Genomic DNA, 24,317 nt, shown 5'->3' with positions numbered 1-24,317 from the left:
TGTCCACAATAGCGGCCATTTTGCAGTGGTGGAACATATTCTGAGACAATAAGGAAAGGCGCTTTGCTTTTAATATTCTCTTTTAGTTACAGCCTATTGGGAGGAAAGAGCAGTGGTAGAAATGCTGGTGGGGTGTTGGAAGTTTTGAAGAGTAGTAGTACCTGTTGAGGACATATATTGAGGAATTGGTAAATGTACAAGTGGTTACAGAATTAGTTGAAATAGGAGAACGGCATTCCCTTCTGCAAAGTGGTCATAGAAACTGCCAATATTTGTGAATACCCACAAAATTAGGACCTTGTGGGTGATGACACAAAGCCCAGTGGCCAATCCCCTTCCTTCCACTAGGCACACCCAGGTTTCCACCCCTTCATGTAGCTTAGGAGAGGAAAGGTTTTTGTGAATTAGGCTGATTTTCACCTACTTTCAAACCTAGAAAGCAAATTCTGCAGTGATTATTGAGAGTATCTGAGAATCAACACTTAAAAATAAAGTTTGTTAGCAGCAGAATCAGGGACTGGCTGTAGCGGCCACGAGGCGTTTTCCCTGTGGGCCTTAATGGTGGGGGCTGACTTTGTTACTGGGGGTTGGTTTTGCAGCAGCGCTGAAATATCAGCCCCTGTAACAAAAGCAGCAGCAGTGTAGCAGCAGCAGGGTTCCCTCCATCCCCCCCCTAACCCCCCCACGAGTTAACTGCCTGGGCTGGTTTGCATTCTAAGTCCGGCTGTGAGCAGAATGAACCATGATGCTTGATATTTAATAGGATATTCAGTAATGTGAATTTTTCGGGACAAATCAGATGTGGGTTGATAGCTGAGAGGTTATTTTCACCACCCATATGGGAATACTCCATGTACAAAGACACAAAGGTCATTATCATGCCCTAACCTTTTTTTTTTTTTTACATATAAACTTGTCAGAAATCCAGCCTAATTGCCCCATCCACAAAGATTTTCAATTAAATGGGACATGTTCTTGAAGTACACCTGACCTACTCCTGAATTCCAGGAGTAAATCACACATATTCATAGAACATAAATTCTGAGACGTTAAAAATACAATGGCGAATTGCCTTTCTCTCTGTTGTCACCATTTGCATACATTATTTTATGTAATTTTCAGCATTGTGTGAAGGGTGAGGATCTGTGACCTCTTTCTGTCCGGAAGCGGAAGCAGGATGCAGGGCTTCTGGTCATTGCTCTTATAAAATCCTACCCGTGTAGACATAGGCATTTTGTAGATTTACTTCTGAGTGTTGATGCAGATTCAGAAAATTCTTGAATCCTCAAAGTTTCCAGGAGTTCTGAAGCTGTAACACTCGAGTACTCATGGAAACTTCAGGACATTTCTATTTGCCCGAATACAAATGTATTCTTTTGTGCATAATTTCAAGCAATCTACAGTTACGTACAGCAAAATATCATGCATGCGTTAATTGCATGGGTACCTTTTTTTTTGTCCACAGGGACAATGTGTTTCGCCCATAGAGCGCCCCTCAAGAAAACAAAATGTGAGGGCGTTGCACAGTGGAAACAACATTTCTTTTGTCCTTGACAGGAGTGAATCTCTGACCATTTTCAGGGTGAGAGTAGGCTGAAGAAAAGTTTTGGAATTCTGGCAAACTAGTAATTTTCTAGATTTAAATGCACAAATTTGTGTTTTGTGAAAATAAATCATGAATTTGTACTCATAACGTGTCAGTTGAACTTCATGTGCAAATGGCTTTGTGAATCGGTCATCTAGGGAGGTTGGAGTGCTGTAAGAGGGGGGCTTTTGCTTGCACTCTGTCTCTGAGGTCCATGTGACTTGGCACCACTTGGCTGCTGTGATGTCACTGGTCACATGTAATACATTCTTACAGGTGAATAGAGATGTTATTTTCCTATTACAAGTGAGTTTTGTCCTTAGAACTCGCCTGACACAACAGTTTGAATAAAAAAATTAAGGAGTTCAGAGATGTTAGTATAATCTATGGATTTATATCAAATTAAAAATCTGGACAGAGTAAAGACTGCATGGTGAAGGTTTCCAGCCATGAATGATGCTAATCCAGAGATTCTTCTTATGCTCTGGCTTTTGACTGGTTTATACACTAGAGGTGGGAGAGCCACGGTAGGCTCGAGCCAGATGCTTCAATATCCTCCCTCGAGCCCAAAACGAGCCGAGCTTTTATGTGGCTTCTGCCTGCCACTCACACTCTAATCTCAGGAACCAAGACTTAAAACAGAACATTATTAACCTTAGAAGTAAAAAGTTGTGAGAACAAAATCACATCTACTGGCTTCATTGCATATTGTAAAACCAGAAAAACTAGCATAATTCCCGGCTTCCCTACCTGACCAAATTGAGTGATCCTAGTCAAATATTTTATCTCAGTGTGCCGCATTTTCCTTTATTGTGACAGATAAGAGCACCTTGAAATATGTGAATTGAGGATGTGTGTGGTACAAAAACCTCTTTTGTTTTTGATATAACAGAATATAATCTTGCTGTATAATAAGAATCTAGCCCACATATAAGGTGCCCGGCAACTGACCGCGCTACTAGAATTGTCATCAGAGTGGGGCAGGAAAGGTTCTAAGTTCTTGTTTGAAAACTATCACTTTTAATATATGCCTTTAAATGCCGACATATGCCTTGATCTACTAAGGTTAAATGCTTCCAAAAGTTAAAGAAACTTTTTTGGATTTTGAATACACATATTTTTACATAATGTTTGTTGCACAGTTTAGTTGCTGGGCATTTGCACGGCTCGGCTCGGCTCGTGCACGTGCTCCCGGGGCCAAGCCAGCCCTTTGGCTCGGCTCTGCTCACCCTGTTAGGCTGTTGGTCCATCCACCTCTGTCCTACACCACGATTGCTCCTTAATTGGACAGAACTGAATACTAAAGAGGTCATTCTGAGTTGTGCGTGAAATCTGAAGGTAATACTAAGAGGTAATAGAGGTTCCTTGATATATATGAGGAAACCTCAGGCTAAAACTGTTACTGCACCATTTTTTTTTTCATGAGCAAACCATGCAATTTCGAGCCAGTGACGTAGGACACTGCCTCTTTTTTAAAAGGAGTCTGTGCAGAAGGTCTGTCACGCCCCATATTTTCCTTACTGCCACATTCTTTAAAGGTGTCCCTATGAATTTGAGCACAAGTCAGTTGTTGCAGTAGAAACATGGGCTGATGTTTCCTTTCTCTATGAATGTATATAAACTTGTACATTTGTCGCCCCAGTTTTCTCTCTGCTTTTCTGCCACAACAAACTGTGATTGTAAATTCTGCTGATCCGAGGTGAGCTAACCTTTCCACCCACAAGTGGAAAGGTGGTATTTAACCTTTCCAGTTGGATAAAGTTAGAATTCTCAGAAGCCGCTGCCCCCTGCGGTGAGATGTTTCGAAAGGTACAAATTGGGGGTTGTTAGTTCCTTGTGAGATAGAATTGTGTCGTAGGTAAAAGAGGCAGATTGCAGATTGCCTTAGAGAGGGAATGCTTGAGTATTTAGGGATGGCCCCTCCCCCTCACCTTTCTTGCACTGGGTGCTTGAGTTCACAAACTGTTTGGAGTTGTAGTTCTGCAGGTGACATCAATTTTTGCCTCCTGGACGAGTTTACATACACTGGAAACATATTTTTATGAGCCACAAGCAGGCCTCGCCCCTAGGCTGCTGTCTTCCCTTGCCTTATAAGCGCACCTGCCCCTCTTCTGCTGTGGTTTGGTTTTTGGTTGGGATTCGCACCAAGATTTCCAAAGACCCAGGCTTTGCAACCAAGAAATGTCTTTTTGCTGTGTTTAAAACCCGTGTTACAAGCCAGAGAAGCCTTTGCAATTTACACAATGGGATTTACCAATTCAAAGAAAATCAATATTAGTAAGTGGCATGAAAGGAGAATTCCTTTCTAATTCTGATTCAGTATTTTATGTATCATTGGTTTACAACCACAATTGCAGTCGGAAACCACTGAAAAATGAGTTACCAAGACCTCAAAAGAGGAGGGAACTAATCCACAAAGGCTCGCACCTGGGGACACCTCGGGTCATCTCTCCCTTTCTGAATCATGCCAGCAGCCTCAGGGGGACAGGCAGAGTCCCAGGGGAAGGAGGTGACTCCTTGTAAAAGCAACACTGGTTCCTTTAAGGAACTTGGACTGCTTTAAAAAATAAAGATTCGCATTGTGGAATACAAACGCAGGAATGGTGTCTGCTGTTCCTTGCAGGCCACCATCCATTGTGTTTCTAGCCAATCACATGGGGTCGCAAAAGTGACGTGACTCATTCATATCAATTAGAGGAAGATTGTTCTGTCACCCCTTTAAGTGTTGACATTTTGCAATGAGACCTGTTAGCAAAAGAGGGGCTGAATTATATCTCCGCGGAGGGTTTACGCCGTTAGAACAATAGGGGCGACCTTAGGCATGTGCAAGTAGTGCACCTGCACAGGGCCACCAAACCCCAGGGGCCACCACGCCAATATATATCCTTAATATAATAATCCTCTGAGGATGGATACATATTTGAGTAGCGGCCCCTGGCAGGGATTTGGTGGCCTCCGGCTCTGTTCCACTTCCAAACACCCTGACCCCCCCCCTTCACTGGCCTCCGCTCTCCGCCCCGCCTGGACCCCCTCTTTCGGGCCCCCAAGCTACGCTGCCTGCCCAGGGCCGCCATGAGCCTAGAGCCGCCCCTGAGAACAGTGACGGATATCCTATCCGCCCAAAAATATAAATCCCATAGGATTTAATAGGATCTATATTTTGGCTGACGGAATAGCTGACACCGTTGTGACGGAGATACCCACCCGCCAAGGTCTAAATCAGGCCCTAAGGCTCCATGCAAAATCAAAGACTGGATGCAAAAAATCAGTGCTCATTGTGCAACCACATTTTGCTGCTGGTCCTTTGATACATCAGGCCCAATCGTCTGCTGCTAAAGTCTGCATGCCTCTTAGGGCATTGTGAACAGTGCTTGATTTGAGCCGGTGGTTTCTGGTGCTCAGCACTGGCACTTCATCATCAGCACCGGCGCTTTTCATGAGCACCAGTTATGGACACATTCGTTTATTGGGAGATTCGGTGATTTGCCCATTTTCACTCGATGTTGAGCAGACGCCGTGATTTGAACCTGGTTCTCCAGCTCTGAAGTCTGTAGCTCTGCACATTATGCCACAACCGCTCCCCACGTTCATGGTGAGCTGTTGGTTCTGTTTTAGGCAGCGCTAACAGGAGAAATGGGCTGGGTCAAGCTGCCTCCTGACGAGAGTCCCGGCACTTATTATTTTTACAAATTAACCCTTGATGAGGGAATTTTGAATAGACTCTCCACTGTAGTGAGTGGGTGATTGCTGCTGACACAGGCACATTTTCAAGGCACTTCATTTCAAGATTTTAAGGTAAGTGCATCAAAACCTGTCGGAGCACCGACGTGGATGGGTAGAGTAGAAGCAGCTGCTGGGCAGGTCACCCTGCAAGACTCTTGGTGGAAGGCTGGTAACTGGATGCATAGAGCTTTTTTTTAAGTCAGGCCTAGAGTCAGCTTTGACTATCTCACTAACCTCATGTTAAAAACTAAAATCAGAAATAGAAAGAACATGCATATATGCATGAATAGTGGGCTTCCATCCCGCCTCTTAATCCATTGGTATGTTCAGCTGCCATTCACATTTTGCTTCCGCCTACCACAGCAGACAGGATGGGACAGTGTGCTAACTCTCTTTGTTCTCTTGAACTGTTAGTGATGGCATTTTTCTTGATCACAAAATCACATCTGCCTAAAAAGAAGTGTATTTCATTTGCAGGGCAGGTGGGCCAATACTTTACTTTGCCAATGTTCTTTTCTTTCCATCTTTTATCCTTTATTTTTAGGTCCAGCTTACTAGACATGGCATGCATCTCTGTTGCAAGTCACAGTGTTAGTTAAGTAAGTAAGTTAAGTAAGTTAGTGAAGTAGTGTGGCTCACTGGTTAGAGGCGGCAGACCCGAGAGCAGAGGACGGCCCGGGACCAGGGTTCGATTCCCGGCGCGGCAGGTTTCTGGACCAGGGTCAGCGGACTCGATAATTCTCTCGCCTCGGTGCCCACTCTGATCAGCGATCACACTCGGCAACTCTGGGCATTAGCTTGCCTCATCTTCACTAACGGCCCCACCAGACCGCCGGGGATGCCTGGTCTCACCCTGGAGATACCCATTAAGGGACCATCTCTCAGGGAAGCCAGGAAGGGTTTCGCAGCGGTCGAAGCGCCTTGGGACCCTCCGGGTAAGTAGTGCGCTATATAAATGCCTATACATACATTACATTACAGTTCATATCCCACCCATTTCTTAACATCGGTTCATTTCATTGCCGCTCTCATTTGATTTACTATTTGGGTGTGTGGGCTTTCCTTCCTCGTATTGTGTTTATGGCTCCCTTGGACAATGGACGCATTACTGTGTCCATACACAGTTTACTTTTGAGGTGCAGAGTTTTTCTTTTGTTTAAGCACTCCACTAGAGTCTGTGTTTTCCAGCTGTCTCCCTAGTATTCTTGCCTACCCATCTCCATGCTGCTCTCTGTAGCCTGTGCAGTTCCCCCGGATCCATCCGTGACGTGCTCGTCCCTTGTATGTTCCTCTGCCCATGTGCTACTCCCCCTCACAGCTCCACATTGGTCTCTCAACTGTTTGCTTTTCACACACAGGGCCGGCTTTAGTGCTGGTGTGCGCCCAGTGCGACAATAATTTTTGGCACCCCCACACCCCATGACTGCCTCCTCTGATTCTCTCTCTACCACTGGGCAAAAGGGCCTCTCATCTCTCCAATCAAAAGTTATTGCTAAACACAGCCCCCCCCCCCCTTTGAGGCCAGCGCTCCCTTCACAGGTTAGCGCCCAGTGCGGCTGCACCAGTCGCACTGCCCTAAAGCCGGCCCTGTTCACACACGCCCTCTGTGCTCATCATTGCTTTCCCTCATCCCTGTTTACTCCCCCACGCTCTCTGTGTTGCTTCTGCCCCCCCCCAAGTTGCTTCAGCCCCCACCAACACACAGTGATGCTTCCGCCACCTCCGCCATGTTGCTTTCCCCAATCTGCTTTGCCCATCTATTGCTTCTGAGTCTCCCCACCCATGTTGCTTTCCCACACCCACTTTCTAAAAAAACACTTTGGTGCATTTTTTTCTTTTTATTTGCTGATCCGAATTGGATCAGCAAATAAAAAGACAAAAGAGGTGAACTCATGTTCGGTGTGTGTGCCTACAAAATGCCATGATAGGCTTTTAAAAAAAATCTTATTTAGCCAGACTGCATAGCATTGGGGATTGGCAAAATGAATATGTCCTAAAGGGGAGGCCTTTTGGCAAAGCCAGTGCTTGTTTTTTTTAAATTTAAGTCTTCCTCAGATTACAGTAATTTAAAACCAATAGTACCTTTTCAATGCAAAAATCCTATTTACCTGTAATTTGCAATAACTTTACAAAGGCTTTCTCTAACTTTTCTAATTAAACCTGCCTTCTAGACACAGTTCATCTTCTTAAATTGTATGTGGTATTTCATTTTTGTAATTTAAATTTGTATTAAAGTATATAGCTGCCTCATGCCACATTTAGATGGGCTAGGCGTTCTTTTTTCGTCTCTTTATTTTTGTGGTATGTTTGCAATAAACAATATATAAAAGTCGCAGCATTTTGAAAAGGCCAGATATATTGGCTTTGTAAATGCTTGCTTTCATATTGCATCTAGATAGGATCTGTAATGTCCTAATAACTGATAGAGTGTTCTTTATTGGGTTTCTTCCAGTTTCTGCTACTGCTTCTCTCACAATGTACCTCCTTTCTCTACAGTGAAATCAATACATTCTCTGGTAGAAAAGACTTTTCATTGAGACATTCTTACATTCTGAAACTAAAAGTTCGAACACTTTATGATTGAAAAATCTAATTACTCTTTTTCTAAATAATATCATCCTCAACCAGCCAGCCAACACATGTTTTGCAAGAAGGCTCACTTTTTCAGGACTTAAAAAGAAAAAAAATTAAATTGTTTCACGTTTATGTTATTCGTAGAAAAATAAAATTTAATAAACATTCATCTAGTTCTTGAGTTACTTTCAGATTGTGCATGTAGCAATCTCGTCTATAGCTGAGCTGGTTTGCCAATATACACATCCTTAATATTTCAATCCTTTTGCAACTGTAGCAATAACAAACTAGGATTGCAAGATTGTTTGTTATATTTTGAAAACTGAATACTTGACAACGTTCATCAGCTCATGAATTAATTCCAGAATATTTCTTAAAGTTATACATGTTGTATTATGTTTCTGGAGATGGTTGCTTTTCAAATGTAGCAGTCCAAAAGTAACATGCATGCTGGAAGCAATTATAACTTCATATTTTCCAAAATACAAATTTGTCTAATATGTCAATTAATATATAGAGTATTTCTTAAAGATGATTGCGATCAGATGAGATTCCCACATTAACAACCCCTGATTTAAGCATCCCAAATAATTTACTGCACTGAAGTACCGCTGAGTATCCCTCCAAGGCTTTTGCCTGGTACCTTTAAAAAGCCTTTATGGAATAGATAGTTGAGCACGGAACTTTCGCAACTACAGTGCTGAAGTTGGGTGGAAGTTTTATTTTTCTTTTCAAGTAAATTCCCAGACTGTTTTACAAAAATAAATAATTCAATGTTATGCAGGCATTTGGCATATGCTGCTTTTGGTAAAACATAATTCATGGACATAAAACATTTTTGGTGATTTCTCTGTTATTTTTCAGTGATGGCCACCTGTTACCTTTTACCTGCGATCTTTCTCTAACTTAAAATTGTGATAGTGTCCAAAAATCCGAACCCACTTTCAACCCCTGTTGGAGTAATATATTTGATTTGTTTTTTTATACATTGGTGTTATCTGGTTTTGAAAAAAATACAACCAAAAGTAAAAAGTATGAATCTTGCCAATAAAGAAATCGAAACATTCTACATCCTGAGAAATAAGACAATCATTTTCAAAAAACGCAGATTCAGGGGCAAGATAGTGGCTTTAAATCACGACATTCAGCAAGAGGCACAAAAAGAACTGCAGGTTAAAATACACAATAAACTATTAAATAGAACAGCGCACAATTAAGTAAAACATAACTTGGAGGCTTTACTGCCACCGTATAAACATTTTTTGTCGTGGACACTATAGAGCCCAGTATAGCCTGACGACCAACCTGAAAATCTGCTTCAAGAACAGCCCAGGATATGGAGGGAAACAATCCAGGCAAAAATCAGTAAGAACATAATAAAAAAAATGGCGGGAGCGTTTGAGACCCATGGTACTGTTTATTTTAGCTCCTTAGATAGGGAGAAACATGAAATGAGCAAGGGGAAGAAGCAGAAAGGGACTTAACCGAAGTTATGCTGCCAAGATGGATTGTGGAAATGGCAGTCACTGGTACTGGAGACCATGTTGGTTTGAGAATGTATCACCTTCTGTTTTGCAAAATGGAAAAACAGGAGAAGTAGCCATATTGGATATTACAGTGATTTGCAGGGGTTTGAGGAGCGGTGTCAACCAAGGGAAGGGAGGTTAGAAAGCCATGAGTGAGAACAGTGCTCAGATTACAAGGAGGGGAACACACAGCCTACTTGCCTGGCGGAATCTCTAACAAGTGCGCTGAACCTGAGGGTCTGAATTTACACAGGACTCCACTTGCGTCTGAGCATCTCACTGCAGTGATGCATGCTGGGAGGAACACAGGGTCCTCCCTCCTGTGACACTGTATGGATGGGTAGGTAAGAGACGGCACTGCCCGCAACCCTGAGGCGCAAGACCTACCTCGGCCATGCCTACAGCGAAGGATAACAAAATGCCCTACTAAAAATGTTAAAACTGTTGTTAGAACATTTACAAATCTGTTGGAACTCCCCCCCAGTAACAAAACTGTGGACAATAACAACCAAATGGACAGTTAGTAGAAGATTAAGGTACAATTGTGTCCTCTCTGCATAGTATGTAGTGTTATTACCAAGTTTCCCCTGTTCAGACAGTCATGGGGTCCCTCAGACGAATGCACTGGGGTCCCTGGTGTTTGCCAGTGGCCCGGTGGCAGTGGGCAGACTGGTGAACGCTAGGAGAGCCTTGCCTTTACTTCACGCATCTCGCCCCGCTGAATGCGAGCGGAGGCGCTACTACGCTGCTCACTGTATTTTAACCTGTCACTAACCTTTTTAAAATTATGCAGGTTCTGACTTGATTTCTGTTCTGTTCTTAGAGGTGAGCTGCTGGCTGGGGCTGATCGTGCTTGCGGGTTCCCAGCGGCAGCGGGCGCCATTTTGGGTTGGGCTGACTTCACTATCCCAGCCCTGCCACTCCCCCGCCGCTCCGCCCCTACTTAGGAGCGCAATCCCCTCTCCCTTCGTGTTTGCCAGTGGCCCGGTGGCAGTGGGCAGACTGGTGAACGCTAGGAGAGCCTTGCCTTTACTTCACGCATCTCGCCCCGCTGAATGCGAGCGGAGGCGCTACTACGCTGCTCATTGTATTTTAACCTGTCACTAACCTTTTTAAAATTATGCAGGTTCTGACTTGATTTCTGTTCTGTTCTTAGAGGTGAGCTGCCGGCTGGGGCTGATCGTGCTTGCGGGCTCCCAGCGGCAGCAGGCGCCATTTTGGGTTGGGCTGACTTCACTATCCCAGCCCTGCCACTCCCCCTCCGCTCCGCCCCTATTTAAACGGGCAGTATGAGTCAGCGCAGCGGACAAGCGCAGCGGACAAGCGCAGCGGGCGCGACGAAGGCGCGCCAGAGTTGCGCCTGAGTTAAGCCCGTCTGCGCCTGTCCGCGGCTGGCCGGGACTAGGGGCACGAGATGCTGTCCGCCTAACCACGTACTCGCCTTCTCTGCTCTGCTCGTATTGGGCCCCAGGATCCATTGACCCCTCAACAACTACTCACTTGATGCATCTTGGTCTGTATACCCCCCCTCCTCACCTTCACCCCGGGATTGTATCACATCTAGCCTCGTCGTCCACTACACCTCCCCTTGTTCCTCTATCACCATCTGTCCCCCCTGTTCCGGTATTTAGCACTTCGGCCACACTCCTAAACACTAGGTCTGCGGTCAACCATCAGTACGAGCTATTCGATTACATCGACTCTCATGAACCTGATCTCTTATTTTTAACCGAGACCTGGTTCAAGGCCGACTCCCTGCCCAATGTGCTAGCCGCTTTACCACCTTCATATTCCGCCATTCGGGCGGACCGCTTGGAAGGCAAGCGGGGCGGAGGAGTGGCCCTAATAGCCCGCACTGACCTCAATTTTCAGATTCTCCCTTCCCCTCCCATCCCTGACGTAGACCACCTTGTAGCCCGTTCGACCTCTCACCAGGCACCCCTCACTTTTGTCCTAATTTACCGTCCTCCTCAACCTACTCCTTCTTTCCTTTCAAGCATTCAGACCCTCCTGGCCACCCTGGTGATCAACAACTCATCAGTACTAGTCCTAGGGGACCTCAACATTTGGCCCAATGATCCTGCCGAAAGCCCTCAATCCAAAGAGTTCACCAGCCTCATGATCAGTTTGAACTTCTCATCGCTCATTTACAGTCCCACCCACACACATGGCCACATCTGGGCATTGAATGTCCCGTCCACATCCCCTACAATATCCCCGTGCTCCTGATCAGATCATTCCATTATCACCTTTTCCCTTGTGCTAGCCCCTATGGCCAAACCCCCGCTCCCCAAGAACACTTGGGTCAGGAAATGGGGCAAAACCGACATGCCTTCTCTCTGCTCAACCTTGGCCAATACCAGCCCTGACCTCTCAGGCCTTGCAGCTACTTCCCAGCTGGCCGCTATTAACAACTGGCTGACCCTGGCGGGCGACAAATTCGCTCCCCTAAGGCGGCTTACAGTCAAGCGGGCCCATGCAGCCAATCGGTGGTTTACCCCAGACCTAAAAGAAAAGAAATTAGCTGCAAGGAGGGCCGAGCGAGCGTGGAGAAGAACTTACAGCCCCAAGCAAAAGACAATCTATTTGTCCATTCTACAAATTTACAAAAAGGGCATCCTCGAGGCCAAAACCGAGTTTTATACGAGCAGGATTATGGCAGCAGAGTCCCACTCGAAGGAAATCTTCTCTACTGTCCATGAACTAAGCATGAGCGAATTTTGCGGATCTCGCGTTCGCGAATTTTGCGGATTTGCGGATTCGCAATCCGCAAAATCCGCGAATTTCCGCGAATTTGCGGATTTTTTTTTTTTTTGTGTTTGCGCGGGTTTCTGCCAGTTCGCGAGGGTTTTGTACAATGTCGCAAATTGCGAACTTACCTGTCGGGTCGCAAGTTTCGCGAACTTGTTGTTTCTACGTGTCCAGCCTGTTTGGGACACTCTTCTTCATCACTGCCACTCTCTGTCACCACTGCCACTCTCTGACTACTCATGCCACCCTCTGGCCCACCCATGCCACCCTCTGTTTCATCACAGCACCCTCTGGTTGTCCAGTCAGTGTACATTATTGTGGCAACAAGCACACCTTCCCTGCCTCAAGTGACCTGAATTAATTTGGGGCTGATTAATGTGTCACAGAATATTTTTTTAGCTGGCACCTGCTTCCTTAGTGCTTCCTGATTAGTGATCTTTTGAACTTGCTAAGTGCTTTCATTGTTGCAAAATTAGTTACAACACCTGCCCTGCCCCAACTGACAATAATGAATTAGGGGCTGAATAATGGATTTGAACCTCCAGCCTGGCTCCTGCTTGTCTCCCTTAGCTGTAATTCAGGACCTTTGTGGCATATATGTAACTATTCTGAGGTTCAGAGCAGGGTCACATAATAGTTGCAACCTGCAACTGAACTCTGGAGGGGCCCCTCAGGAAGCACTACAGAAAATGGCTACTAATGATGAGCCTGAACTTTTGAACCTGGTAAGTAGTTACTTTCAGTTTTGCTAAGAGCGTATTTCTGCAATTTTGCACTTATTCGCACTTATTCGCGGGGCGCGAACTCACGCGAACAGTGCGAGCAGTGCGAGCCAAATCCGCTGCTCGCGGATTTGCGGATTTTGCGGGAGATTCGCAAATCTCGCGGATTGCGGATTTCCCGAAAATCCGCAAAATCCGCGAGCGGAACGGATTTTCCGCCCACCCCTACCATGAACTGGCATCATCCAGCAGAGCTACGGCTACCACTCCCCCTTCCCAGTCCCCCTGCAACTCGCTCAACGAGTTCTTTATTGACAAAGTTGCCAAAATTAAACATAACATCCCCCCGCCTTCCCCTACATTTGTCAATCCCTCCCCACCCCCCACTGCCCTTAAATTGACCACTATTCCGCTGTTAACCAATGACAACATTCTCCCGCTGCTTCATCGGGTTAAATCAGGCTCCCCCCTGGATTTTGCCCCAGCTCACATCCTTAGGGAAATCTTTTCAGCCTGCCCCACCCCACCCTTGACCCTTCTTAATGACTCACTCACACACGGCACTGTCCCCAGCCCACATAAATCGGCGGTTGTCATTCCAATCATAAAAAAAACTGACGCCGACTCATCTTCTCCCTCCAACTACCGCCCTATCTCCCTCCTGCCCTACTTAGCAAAAGTTCTCGAAACTCATGTCACAACCACTCTGAGCACCCATGTAGAGGCAAATCACTGCCTCTCCCCTTGTCAAGCCGGTTTCCGTCCCCTGTACTCTACGGAGAAGGTGGTGATTTCAGTAATGGACAAACTGCGTGAAGGTATTGACATCAACCTTCTGCAAGCCCTGATCCTCCTGGACCTGTCCGCCGCTTTTGACACAGTGGACCACTCCATCCTCCTCAACCGTGTCAGGGCGGCGGGCATAGAGGGCCTGGCCTTCTCGTGGCTCGAGTCCTTCTTAGCCGGGAGAGCCCAAGCGGTCCATTTGGCTGGCTTCGCCGCGGCCTCCCGCAAGGTAGAGTGTGGGGTCCCCCAGGGCTCATCACTTTCCCCTCTTTTGTTTAATTTATACATCTACCCCCTTATTTTTATGTTACAGCAGCTGGAGGTCACGGTGTTCAATTACGCCGATGACCTCCAGCTAATCTTCAACCTTTCCCACTCACCTTCATCCGCCCAGAATGTCCAGACAGTTATGACGTTCATTCAGGACTGGATGAACTGCAACCACCTCAAACTCAATCCGGACAAGACCGAGCTGGTCTTGACCGGAGGTGGTTGCAGTCCGTGGTCCCCCTCCTTTTGGCCCCCGTCACTTGGTGTCCCTCCACTCCCTGTACCTAAAGTTAAAACTCTTGGGATCCTCTTAAACTCACAACTCTCTGTTCATTCACAAGTCGGTTCAGTGGTCTCTTCTTGTTTCTTTTCCCTCAGAATAATAAGGAAAGTCTCCCGTTTCTTTTCCCCCTCTGCTTTAAAAATCATCGTGCTGGCCATGGTACTATCTCGCATTGATTATGGCAACATAATCTATAATAGGGCTCCTGCCTATGCGATCCACCGCTTGCAGTTGGTACAGAACCAGGCTGCCCGCCTGATTCACGGCCTTCCTAAATACCATCGGGCCACTCCACTACTCAAAGCACTACATTGGCTTCCGGTGAGAGAGCACGCCCTTTTCAAACTTGGCTGCCTCACTTTCCAGGCTAGGTCGGGCACTGCCCCCGAGTTCATATGCTCTGCCATCAAGCCCTACCTTCCAGGCAGAGAACTTCGCTCCACTCATCTGGCCCTTCTAGCTACCCCCCGTTTTAAAAAACAGAAGGCTGGTGGAGCGAGGTTCGCTGTTCTTACTCCGGCTTTCTGGAACTCCCTTCCTGCTGCCCTCCGCACATCACCTTCCTACCTACAGTTTCGGAAGGATCTCAAAACCTCCCTATTTGCGCAAGCTTACACTGCCTAACCTCTTCCAACTGCTGCTGTCCACTGCATCACACATAGCGCCATGAAACCGCTGGGTAAAAATGCGCTGAATAAATGTTTTTAAATTCAAATTCAAATTCCCTTAACTTTATGATACATAGAAACCTGCAAACAAAATAAAAAAAACTTTTCTAGCTTTCTTATTACAGTATTCATGTCCCATTGCTACTTACCTGGAATAAGAACATAGTTTAGCGACTGAACTCTAAGAACTTGTTCCAGGTTTACTTGATGTGAGATATGGGAGTTTTTGGTCCTCTGTTATAGTTCCCTTAGACCTCTCAGCCATATATGTATCCTGTGCAATCACCAGGGTAAATTTAGATATGTGTGTCCCCTCTTTGCTATGAGAAGCAAAGATAAAAACAACTATAGTTCTTTATTTAACACTAAGACCAGACAAGACGCAAGGTAATCCCAGTGAGTGCTCGAAACATATTACCACAAGTGGAAAATAGAAATGTAAACAAAAAGACAATATGTTAGCATTGCAGTAATAGCTAACCAGAGCCGGCATTGGAGTTTCTGTCAATTTAATAGAAATATACACGTCGCCATCCCTTCTTTCCTCCTCGTGGGTCAGCAGTGGTGAGTGCACACTTCGATGGCAGGGTGCTCTGTTCACTACTATAGTGCCCCCTAAAAGCCAACAAATTCTTCCTCGAGCAGCTAAATCCCGGAGGTTGTAGACACTTTCAATGGGAAAACATACAAACCATCTTTTTCACTTACAAAGCAGATCAGGCGATGTGAACGAAGTAATGAGAAAGTGGTGGCTGAAACAAGCAAGATTTCAGAAAAGAATGCTGAATGAGTAATTGAAAACTTTTATTATAGCTAACTTATACTCATATATCATGTGTGGAAGCAAATCAGAATTGTAAAGCAAATCGTACACAGCAGGAATTCATTAGTGCCTTGACGCCCACGGGTATTTGCTGCGCTCTATAAATCTTGTTCAAATCAAAATCATCAGGGAATAACCCAACCAGGGAGCAGGTGTCACAGGTCATAGGTCATACATGATGATAGCTGGCGAATTCCGTCTGCCAGAGCTTGCAGACAAATCTCCATGCATACCTCGGGAAGGTTTGTAAAGTCCCTGAAAGTAGGAACTCTAAAATAAAAATAAAGGGCTGTCCAATGGTAATAAAGTAAATGGGTCTGACTAGGAGGAAAGAATATGTGCCCGACATAAAATCCTCACTCAGTTGATCAGCTTTTTCCGTTAAACTGTTTTTCCAATGTGAGACACCAAGTTCAGCTATCAACAGTGAAACAACATTTTCACACATCAAAAAGGGCAGGGTGAAACAAAATGGTAAAATATTTGGTACTTATGGCAAAAAATATGCCAAGTCCGCTCTTTATATGAGAAATGCTGACTTTCAGAGCGCACCATGGAAGCAATTGAGCAATTTTTTATTAGCTTTTTTGATTAGAGGCATATTTGTATTTGTTTTATCCATCACAATTAAGTAAATATATGTTTTTGGAATCCTGATCAGTGGAAGAGCATGCAAGGTTTACAATGCAGTGTAATCCCAATCACATGCACACATGTTGATAATGATGTTCTTGAAAAAGACAGGTTCTTTTGGAACTTATATGTTTTTGCTTTAAAGAGATACAAGGAGGTAAAATTTCTAATTCTAGTGTTTTCTCTTTTTCTCTGTAGAACTTTCGCAACAAAAGCACACGGTCATGTGATGTGTACTTCACCATTTGAGAAGTGATATGGCAATGAAAGATGACACTCAACAAGCTGCTGTACCCCTAGCTAGAAATGGCTATGTCAAAAGAAATTTCAAAACCAAATCAGAGGAAAAAAACATTGACAGTATGAAGATCTCGGACTGTGACCGCAGTGACACCAATGGGATGACCATGGAACCATCAATTGAAGAGTTGGCCGTCAAGTATGAGAAAAAGGCCAAAAGCACTCGAATCTGGGGATTTGTTCGCAGAAAGAGATTGAACTCTGGTCGTGCCAAGCGGCCGCAATCCATGATCTTAACTGGTGAGATCATAGACCCCAAACCAAGGATGTCCTTCTTTGAGAGGATGAGGTCTATCAAGAGATTGCGTTCTTCCAACTTCTCTAAGAACTCAGTTGAGAAACACTCAGAAACCACAGTGACCGGCATTTCTATAGAAAACAAGGAGGAAGACAGGCTGAGTTCGATCTACAGGACGAGGAGGTTAGTGGAGAGTCAAAGGCCTTTTCGGCATTCCTATGCAGGATACATCGATGACTTGGATTCCTCCTTCGAAGACGTGGAATTGAACATCACTGCATCAGACTTTGATCCTAATGACAGTCGCTGGTTGAGAGATAGCAATGTCCGACTGCACGGGGAAGCAGGTGTCGGCAACAGCAGCACACTGCCTTCAAGCAGGAGACAGGATTTTAATTTTGAAAACTCAAAGAGTTCGACTATAGCCGAGGGAGAAATTCAGAGAAGGTGCAATAAGATCCAGCCAGAACTCCGGAGAGGACGGAGCACTGACGTCTGGAGTTATCTAAAAGGGATCTCACGGACTAGTAAAGATAACTCAAAGTTGGATGAACCCAGCATAGACAATATAAAATCTCTGGATAGAATTGATAACGTATCTAATTCTTCTTCTGACCTCGATAAACGAGGTGAGCAACCTCAGCGATCGAACAACGGAACCAAAGCCAAAAATCTGGGGGGAGTATTTCGATTCTTCAACAATGTAGCAGTCGCAGCAAGGAAATGGAGAGGGTCTTCCAGAGCGCCTTCTAACGAGGAAGCGTCTTCCTCCATACCAGTGTACCAGGAGCAAGTGAGAACTTCCCAACATAGCTCATTTTTAATAGAGAATCAGAAACTCCAGGTGGTTTATTCCAAAATCACTCCTCTCCAATCTCCTGATTCTGGAATACAAGACAACCAAACTCCGAGAAGTTCAACACCGCTACAGGATGTGCTAAAACAAAGCTTGCACTTGGACCTTTTTGAGAGTTCGTGCCCCTCTGATTTAACTGAGGACACTGGTTGCTCGACAGATGTCCCGCTGTCTGTTGAACAGCCTCATCCTGAGCCATACTCATCAGGTCATCAAACTGAATCCAGTACCTTATTGGATACTCATAGTATGTGTACCGCAGTGTATGTGGTGAGGGACAGCTGTGATGAAGATGACGGACCAGAGAAAAGCTCCCTGGGACGAACAGAGGCTGCTATCACTGAAGACACCAACAGTTTAGTTGCCGAAAAAGGATCACCGGAAGAGCAATCTTCAGAGGGCTCGGAGTTCAATGGGTCTCACAATTCTTCGCTGAGCCTGTCGACCACTAGCTCGTCCAATGATGACGAAAAGGTACGAACCAAGTTTCTTTCATATACTTCGGATAATGCATAATATGAACATATATGTATTCATTTCCCACAAAGAAATTGAATAGGGATTGTTATTCATAAAATATGTTTTTGATTGATGTCAGACTCATCTATATGCTTTAGCAAGGTAAAAAGATTCACATGAGAGAAGTGTCAATGTATTTGAGATTTTATATAGCCGAAACACAGCTGGATATCAATTTAGTGATATGCATTAATGGGAGGTGTTGGAAGACCATCTTGAATGTGTTAACCAATCTGGGATTTGCAGATTTGAATTGCACAAGACATTATATTGATATATTTACGACTGCATGACATTTAACCCATATGTCCATTTTTCAGCACATCGGGTTCAGTAATTTGCCCAGAAACACAATATGTGTGTCTTAGGGCCAGAAATTGCTCAATATCCCAGATCCAAGCTTCACCGGCTGAGCTACGACCCCATACCTTCTCCCTTCTTCTCCCTTCCAGTGGGCATCCTGCGTTTGTTCCCTCTTCGAATAGCAAATTTTCAAAGTTGGACATGCTGCCCCACTACAAGTGAACACAGCCAGATGCTCATTGCTTTATACTCAAGGTATTACAGGAAATCACTAGTTATCTTGGTTACAAATTTGTAGACTGAAGACCTAACTCACCCTGAGTTAAACTGTGACCCAGTCCAACAAAGTCCCTGATTACTGAACAGGCAGAGAGTGGTTTCATCAATTTTCTCCCAAAGTGCTCATAGAGGCTGCAGTTGTAGAATTTGTTTCAGTTAATTAATGCCATAAACACTTCTATACACATAAAATAAAATTGTACATCGGATCATTAAAAATAATAGTGTCAGTGGACAGCAGAGGAGTCAACTCACAGGAGTGTAAGTATCTGATAGCGCTGGTTACCACATGCCCCCTGGGAGTGCTCAACCCACAGGCAGGTCTGCACACCTGGTAGGTGACTTTATGATACATTAAGGGAGTTACAATCATAGGCTAGTGTTTCCACTCTGATTGGTTATCCTCCTCAAAAGTACACTCTCCCACCAATCCATTCTTCGCCTCTTTGTCACACTTCTGATGGGGTGAGGAGTTTTCACACCCAATTTTCGTTCCCCCTTTTGGAGGGTCAATTTGACTCTTGCGCAAAAACAGCGGAGGTAATTGCACACCCACAATTGCAATACTGCTTGTGGTGTTTAACCGGTGCACAATTATTGCATCTTTCCACGTTCAAGACCTTGGTATATGGGATACTTACTAATTGTGAGTCCTTTTCCCTTTCCAGGGTGTGTAAACTCAGATTTCATGCATTTTTCTCACCTTATCTGTGTCTGGTTTCAACTGATACAAGCACCCACATGGTGTGCACTTATCACCCAACTTTGAGTCCTAGTTGGAGCAGAAAATGAAATTAAAGCTCCAATCAGGAGTTGGGACCCACTTGTAATGAAGCATTAATGTCACACCTGACGTAGGTATTCAAAATGGCTGGGAAAAACAACACCCACTTATTTCATTGGGGGTATTGAAGACATTTCTCTGTAAAACAAAACACTTTCCATTTGGCCAAACAAGGACTCTAGAATTTCCAAGCCATAGCACAGGCGACAGTTAAAGATAGGGGGAGCGAATGTGGCGCCACAGTATCAAATACCCAGACGTCCTATTACCACATGTCAGATATTTCTAGCTCAGGGTTTTCCAAAGTTGGTCCTGAAGGGCTGGATCCATGCCAGATTTTTAAGACATCTACATTTAGCTAAATAGGAAATGCTAAAAATCTGGCATGGATCCGGCCCTCCTGGACCGCCTTTGGAGAATCCTGACATAGCTCATCTTTTAGGTCTTTGCATTCTGATACTTGCAGTTTTATGTTTCCTTGAAGAACACAGAAATATGAAAATCAAAATGCAACAAAAGAATAGAATACAAAAACACTATGCCTACACATGCTAATATGGTCAACGTTTGATTGCATGGAATATTCCTTTCACATTCTTGTTCCTGTGTTAAGTAGGCAACTGAACCAGAATATAATACCTACTTATAGTGGTTGAGTTTTTGTCTCCCTGGTGACAGGCACCAGCTGTGAAGCCATTAGGAGGGATATCAGCAGTGCTTATATTGTGGTGTGTTTTCCGGTGCTCAGCACTGGCACTCGCTTCTCTACACCTGCAGTTACTTCCCCTAGTCCACCACATGGTAGTGCTGTCTTTCTATTTTGGAGAAAAGCACCAAGTTTAAAAAAAAAACAATATACATTAAAATAAAGTAATAATATGTCTCACAGGCCATTATTAGAGCTTGGGGTAACACAGAATAGACCAAATTGGCACATTGCCGTATAGTGTAGCTTAGTAGATAACATAGGTAATGGCATGTGGCATTGCAGGTAGGGGCAGTGGGGGTCGGTCAGGCTGCAGTTGCCTCTGTGGAAAAAGGATATGTGGCTTTTGGCAGGCAGATTGCTCACGTCAGTGACAGATACTTTAGCCTACTTGAGCGTAAACTGGTGCTTGCCACAGCCCTCCATTCCCAACCACTGTTCCCACACTCTGGGGAAAATTTAGAAGCCCCTTGCGCCGCCAGTGCGTCACTTTTTTCTGCACCTGTGTGGCTTTGCATGGCCCTATAAATACGGCCCCTTTTCACACAGCACTTTGTGTGAAAGGGGCACTCCCTGGGTGTTCCCACACAACACCCATGGATTCTTCCGCATTCCCAGATTTACAAAGTTTCGTAAACCAGAAGAATCCTACGCCTCCACAGAGGGGGTGTGATGAGGCGCCTCGAGGCAAAATTCTTTTATTTCTCCTTGTTTTATCCTCTTTCTATGCATCCTGCAGCACGCATAGAAAGAGGAAAACATCTTTTGTGATTGTTTGCCCTTTCCTGCACAAAAACAATCTCCCTAAAATGCAGACACCCTTGCACCATGGTACAAGGGTGCCTGCGTTGGCGTATGGCAGCCAGTTGTGCGCCAGCGCAGGGGCGATCTCAATGATATCATAGTGTTGTAAATATGACGCATTCCAGTGCTTTGAAAGTGACCTACCCGGAGCGGTATGCAACGTTTACAACAAAGTTTTTATAACGCACTACCATTACAACGCAGGCATTACCACGCATACCATTACAACGCATTGCGCTGGGGGGCGCTCTAGGATAGGGAATAAGTTTAATTTTCTATCCAACACCTTCCCTAGGGTCCACGGGGACTGGAGTTGGAATAGAAAATTATACTTACCACTATCCAGCACCTCTAAGCGCTATGCGTTGTAACGGTATTCGTTGTAAATACCGCGTTGTAAAGGTATGCGTGGTAAAAGTATGCGTTGTAACGTCATACATCCACCCGGAGCAACCAAATGGCTTGTGATGCTGCGATGCGTTACTTTCTTGTAAATAAGGCCATTAGTCCTCAAACTAAGGGTACGCAACAACATACTCAACAGTTGGATAACATGATTGAAAGAATAAAAAGAATGCAGCAGCCACGGAGGAAGGAATGCAGAAGCAGTTCTCTCACGCTGGTGTCAGACTTTTATTTGAAGCTCTGGGCATCCCGAGTAGACGCTCAGCCTACCGGGCGCCCGAGCAGACGCCCACCTACCGGGCGCCCTGAGCAGACACTCAGCCTACCGGGCGCCCCGAGCAGACGCCCACCTACCAGGCGCCCTGAGCAGACACTCAACCTACCGGGCGCCCCGAGCAGACGCCAGCCTACCAGGCGCCCTGAGCAGACACCCAACCTACCGGGCGCCCCGAGCAGACGCCAGCCTACCAGGCGCCCTGAGCAGACACCCAACCTACCGGGCGCCCCGAGCAGACGCCAACCTACCAGGCGCCCTGAGCAGACACCCAACCTACCGGGCGCCCTGAGCAGACGCCAGCCTACCGGGCGCCCCGAGCAGACGCCCACCTACCAGGCGCCCTGAGCACACGCCCAGCCTACCGGGCGCCCCGAGCAGACGCCCACCTACCAGGCGCCCTGAGCACACGCCCAGCCTACCGGGCGCCCCGAGCAGACGCCCAGCCTACCAGGCACTCCGAGCAGACGCCCAGCCTACCAAGCGCCCCGAGCACACGCCCAGCAAATTGGCGGTCCTGCTTCCAGGGACAATGGAGAGCAAGCAGTCCAGCACCTACTTTCCAACCTGGACAGCTCTGTTTTAACCCTTCTTTCAGAGACTGTGCTGTATTAACTCTCTTTGCCTTAAATTTTTAATATGTCTAGTACCATCTATACAGTGGGATGTTTAGAACTGTCCCAGTGACACTATTTCTTCTTCAGATTTATATAGCACGAACAAGACCGAAGGAATTGGAGCGCTTTACATGAGCACCAGTTAAGTTACACAAGGACACATTTATTTTTGGTAAGCACGGGGAGATAAAGGGGCATATTTACAATTACTGGCGCATCCCTGCAAAATAGCAGGGATGCGCCAGTAATTGTGCGCCATGCCTCCGCCACCCATGATGCGCCGCATTTACAATGCGGCACACCATGGGGCAAAAACGGCACAGATGCGTCACGCATCTGTGCCGTAAAGGTTTCGCATTGCTGGAGTTGCGTCCCATGAGCGACGCAGCTCCAGCAATGCTCTGGGGGACCCATTCTACTAATGCTGCGTAAAACCTTACGCCTGCTTCAAGCAGGCGCAGGGTTTTGACGTAGCATTGGCCTAAAAGTGACTTTGTGAAATCTTGTAGATTTCACTCAGCCACTTTTAGGAGGCGTTCCTCCTTAAGGCGCAGGGCTTTACAACGTGACGCATCTCCCAGATGCGTCACGTTGTAAATAGCCCGCACCATGGCGCATCTTTTGCGCCGCCGCTGCGTCACAAAAGTGACGCAACGGCGGCGCAAAAGAGGCACAAGGGGCTTGTAAATCTGCCCCTAAGTGATTTGCCCAGAATCACAGGATGTTGAGACCGCGCCGAGACTCGTACCCGCTTCACCAGTTCCAAAGTCGGTTGCTCTGGCTTTAACGCCACATTTTACGCAGTAAAAAAACAATCTACTTCACTTGCAGGGAGTCTGTTTCTCTTTCCTCCAACCATCCGCTTCCATTTTTTTTACCAATGCGTGCCTACAGCTCAAAATAGCTCTGATAAATTTCATTAACTGTTTTCTGACATTTAATTTACTTTTGCAGCGGGCGCGCGTTGCTTTTCATTTGGACATAATCTGGGAAATGTGCTTCCACTTCGATCCTTTACTGCCCTCTACTGGGGTTTAATGTGAACTTGGAGGCACACTGATTTCACAGATCGAATTGTAGGATGCGCTCTCTCTGGAAGGGGTTTTCATGCCGTCACGTTCCAGCTCATTGTTGTAAACCTTTTGGGACAATCTGCTTTATGTAGCCTTAGAGTTTATTCTTTTTTTCGTATTTCAAAAAGCGCCGGACAGTGCTTTAAAATAAATATTTCCAGTTCAGACCAGGGTATCAAAAGAAGACAGGGTGTGGGCATTTAATTGGTACATTACAGTTTTTTTACAAGGCATATTCCATAAAGCCTTGTGTTGTTGCATATTTTCAATGAATATGTTTATATTTCATCACACATATTTATATTAATATGAGCAGGAAAAACAGTGATGTGAACATTTACTCAGGCAACCCAGAAAATGATCGTAGAAATGGCAGAAATAGCAGATGGAGCCACACTAGGCAGAAAAAAGGTGACGTATTGAGCTGCAAATTCAGCGTAGGCATTTTTTGGCACAAACTCTGCCCCAAATGAAATTGACACTGATACATATTATAGCAAAGCTCTTCAGGTGTAGTTAAATGGCCAAACGGACTACCTTGTAAAATGGCCGATGGGGTTGAGGCCCTTGCTGCAGAGGTGTGTGTGTACAGCAAATGTCAGGGTGCTGGTAAGCCACATTAGCTGGTTAATGAGATAGCTAGAGATATTTTGTGCCCCACCCCCCCGAGTCATTGCAGGTCCCGAGAACCCCGTCCCCTGGGACATAAAGTGGGAGCCCCGGACACACCGCAGCACCTACAGGACTTTGAACATTCGGGGATGCGGGGGAAGTCCCAGAGCCCCCGGGGGCCCACTGGCTCTCCTCATGCACCC

At 45.7% G+C, this 24,317-nt stretch overlaps 1 protein-coding gene across 1 annotated transcript in view; it reads left to right on the top strand.

The window, feature by feature from the left end:
- LOC147662093 (uncharacterized) overlaps positions 1-24,317 on the top strand; it is a 358,416-nt gene that overhangs the window by 269,524 nt on the left and 64,575 nt on the right. The window contains exon 2 of the mRNA XM_086951116.1: positions 16,543-18,212. Coding sequence (XP_086807242.1) covers positions 16,602-18,212 — 1,611 coding nt within the window. The 5' untranslated portion in view covers positions 16,543-16,601. The remainder of the gene's footprint in view (positions 1-16,542; positions 18,213-24,317) is intronic.

The sequence above is a fragment of the Lissotriton vulgaris genome, unplaced genomic scaffold, assembly GCF_964263255.1.
Source record: "Lissotriton vulgaris unplaced genomic scaffold, aLisVul1.2 SCAFFOLD_606, whole genome shotgun sequence".
NCBI classification, from domain to species: Eukaryota; Metazoa; Chordata; class Amphibia; order Caudata; family Salamandridae; genus Lissotriton; species Lissotriton vulgaris.
This window is presented reverse-complemented; position numbering and strand designations above follow the sequence as displayed.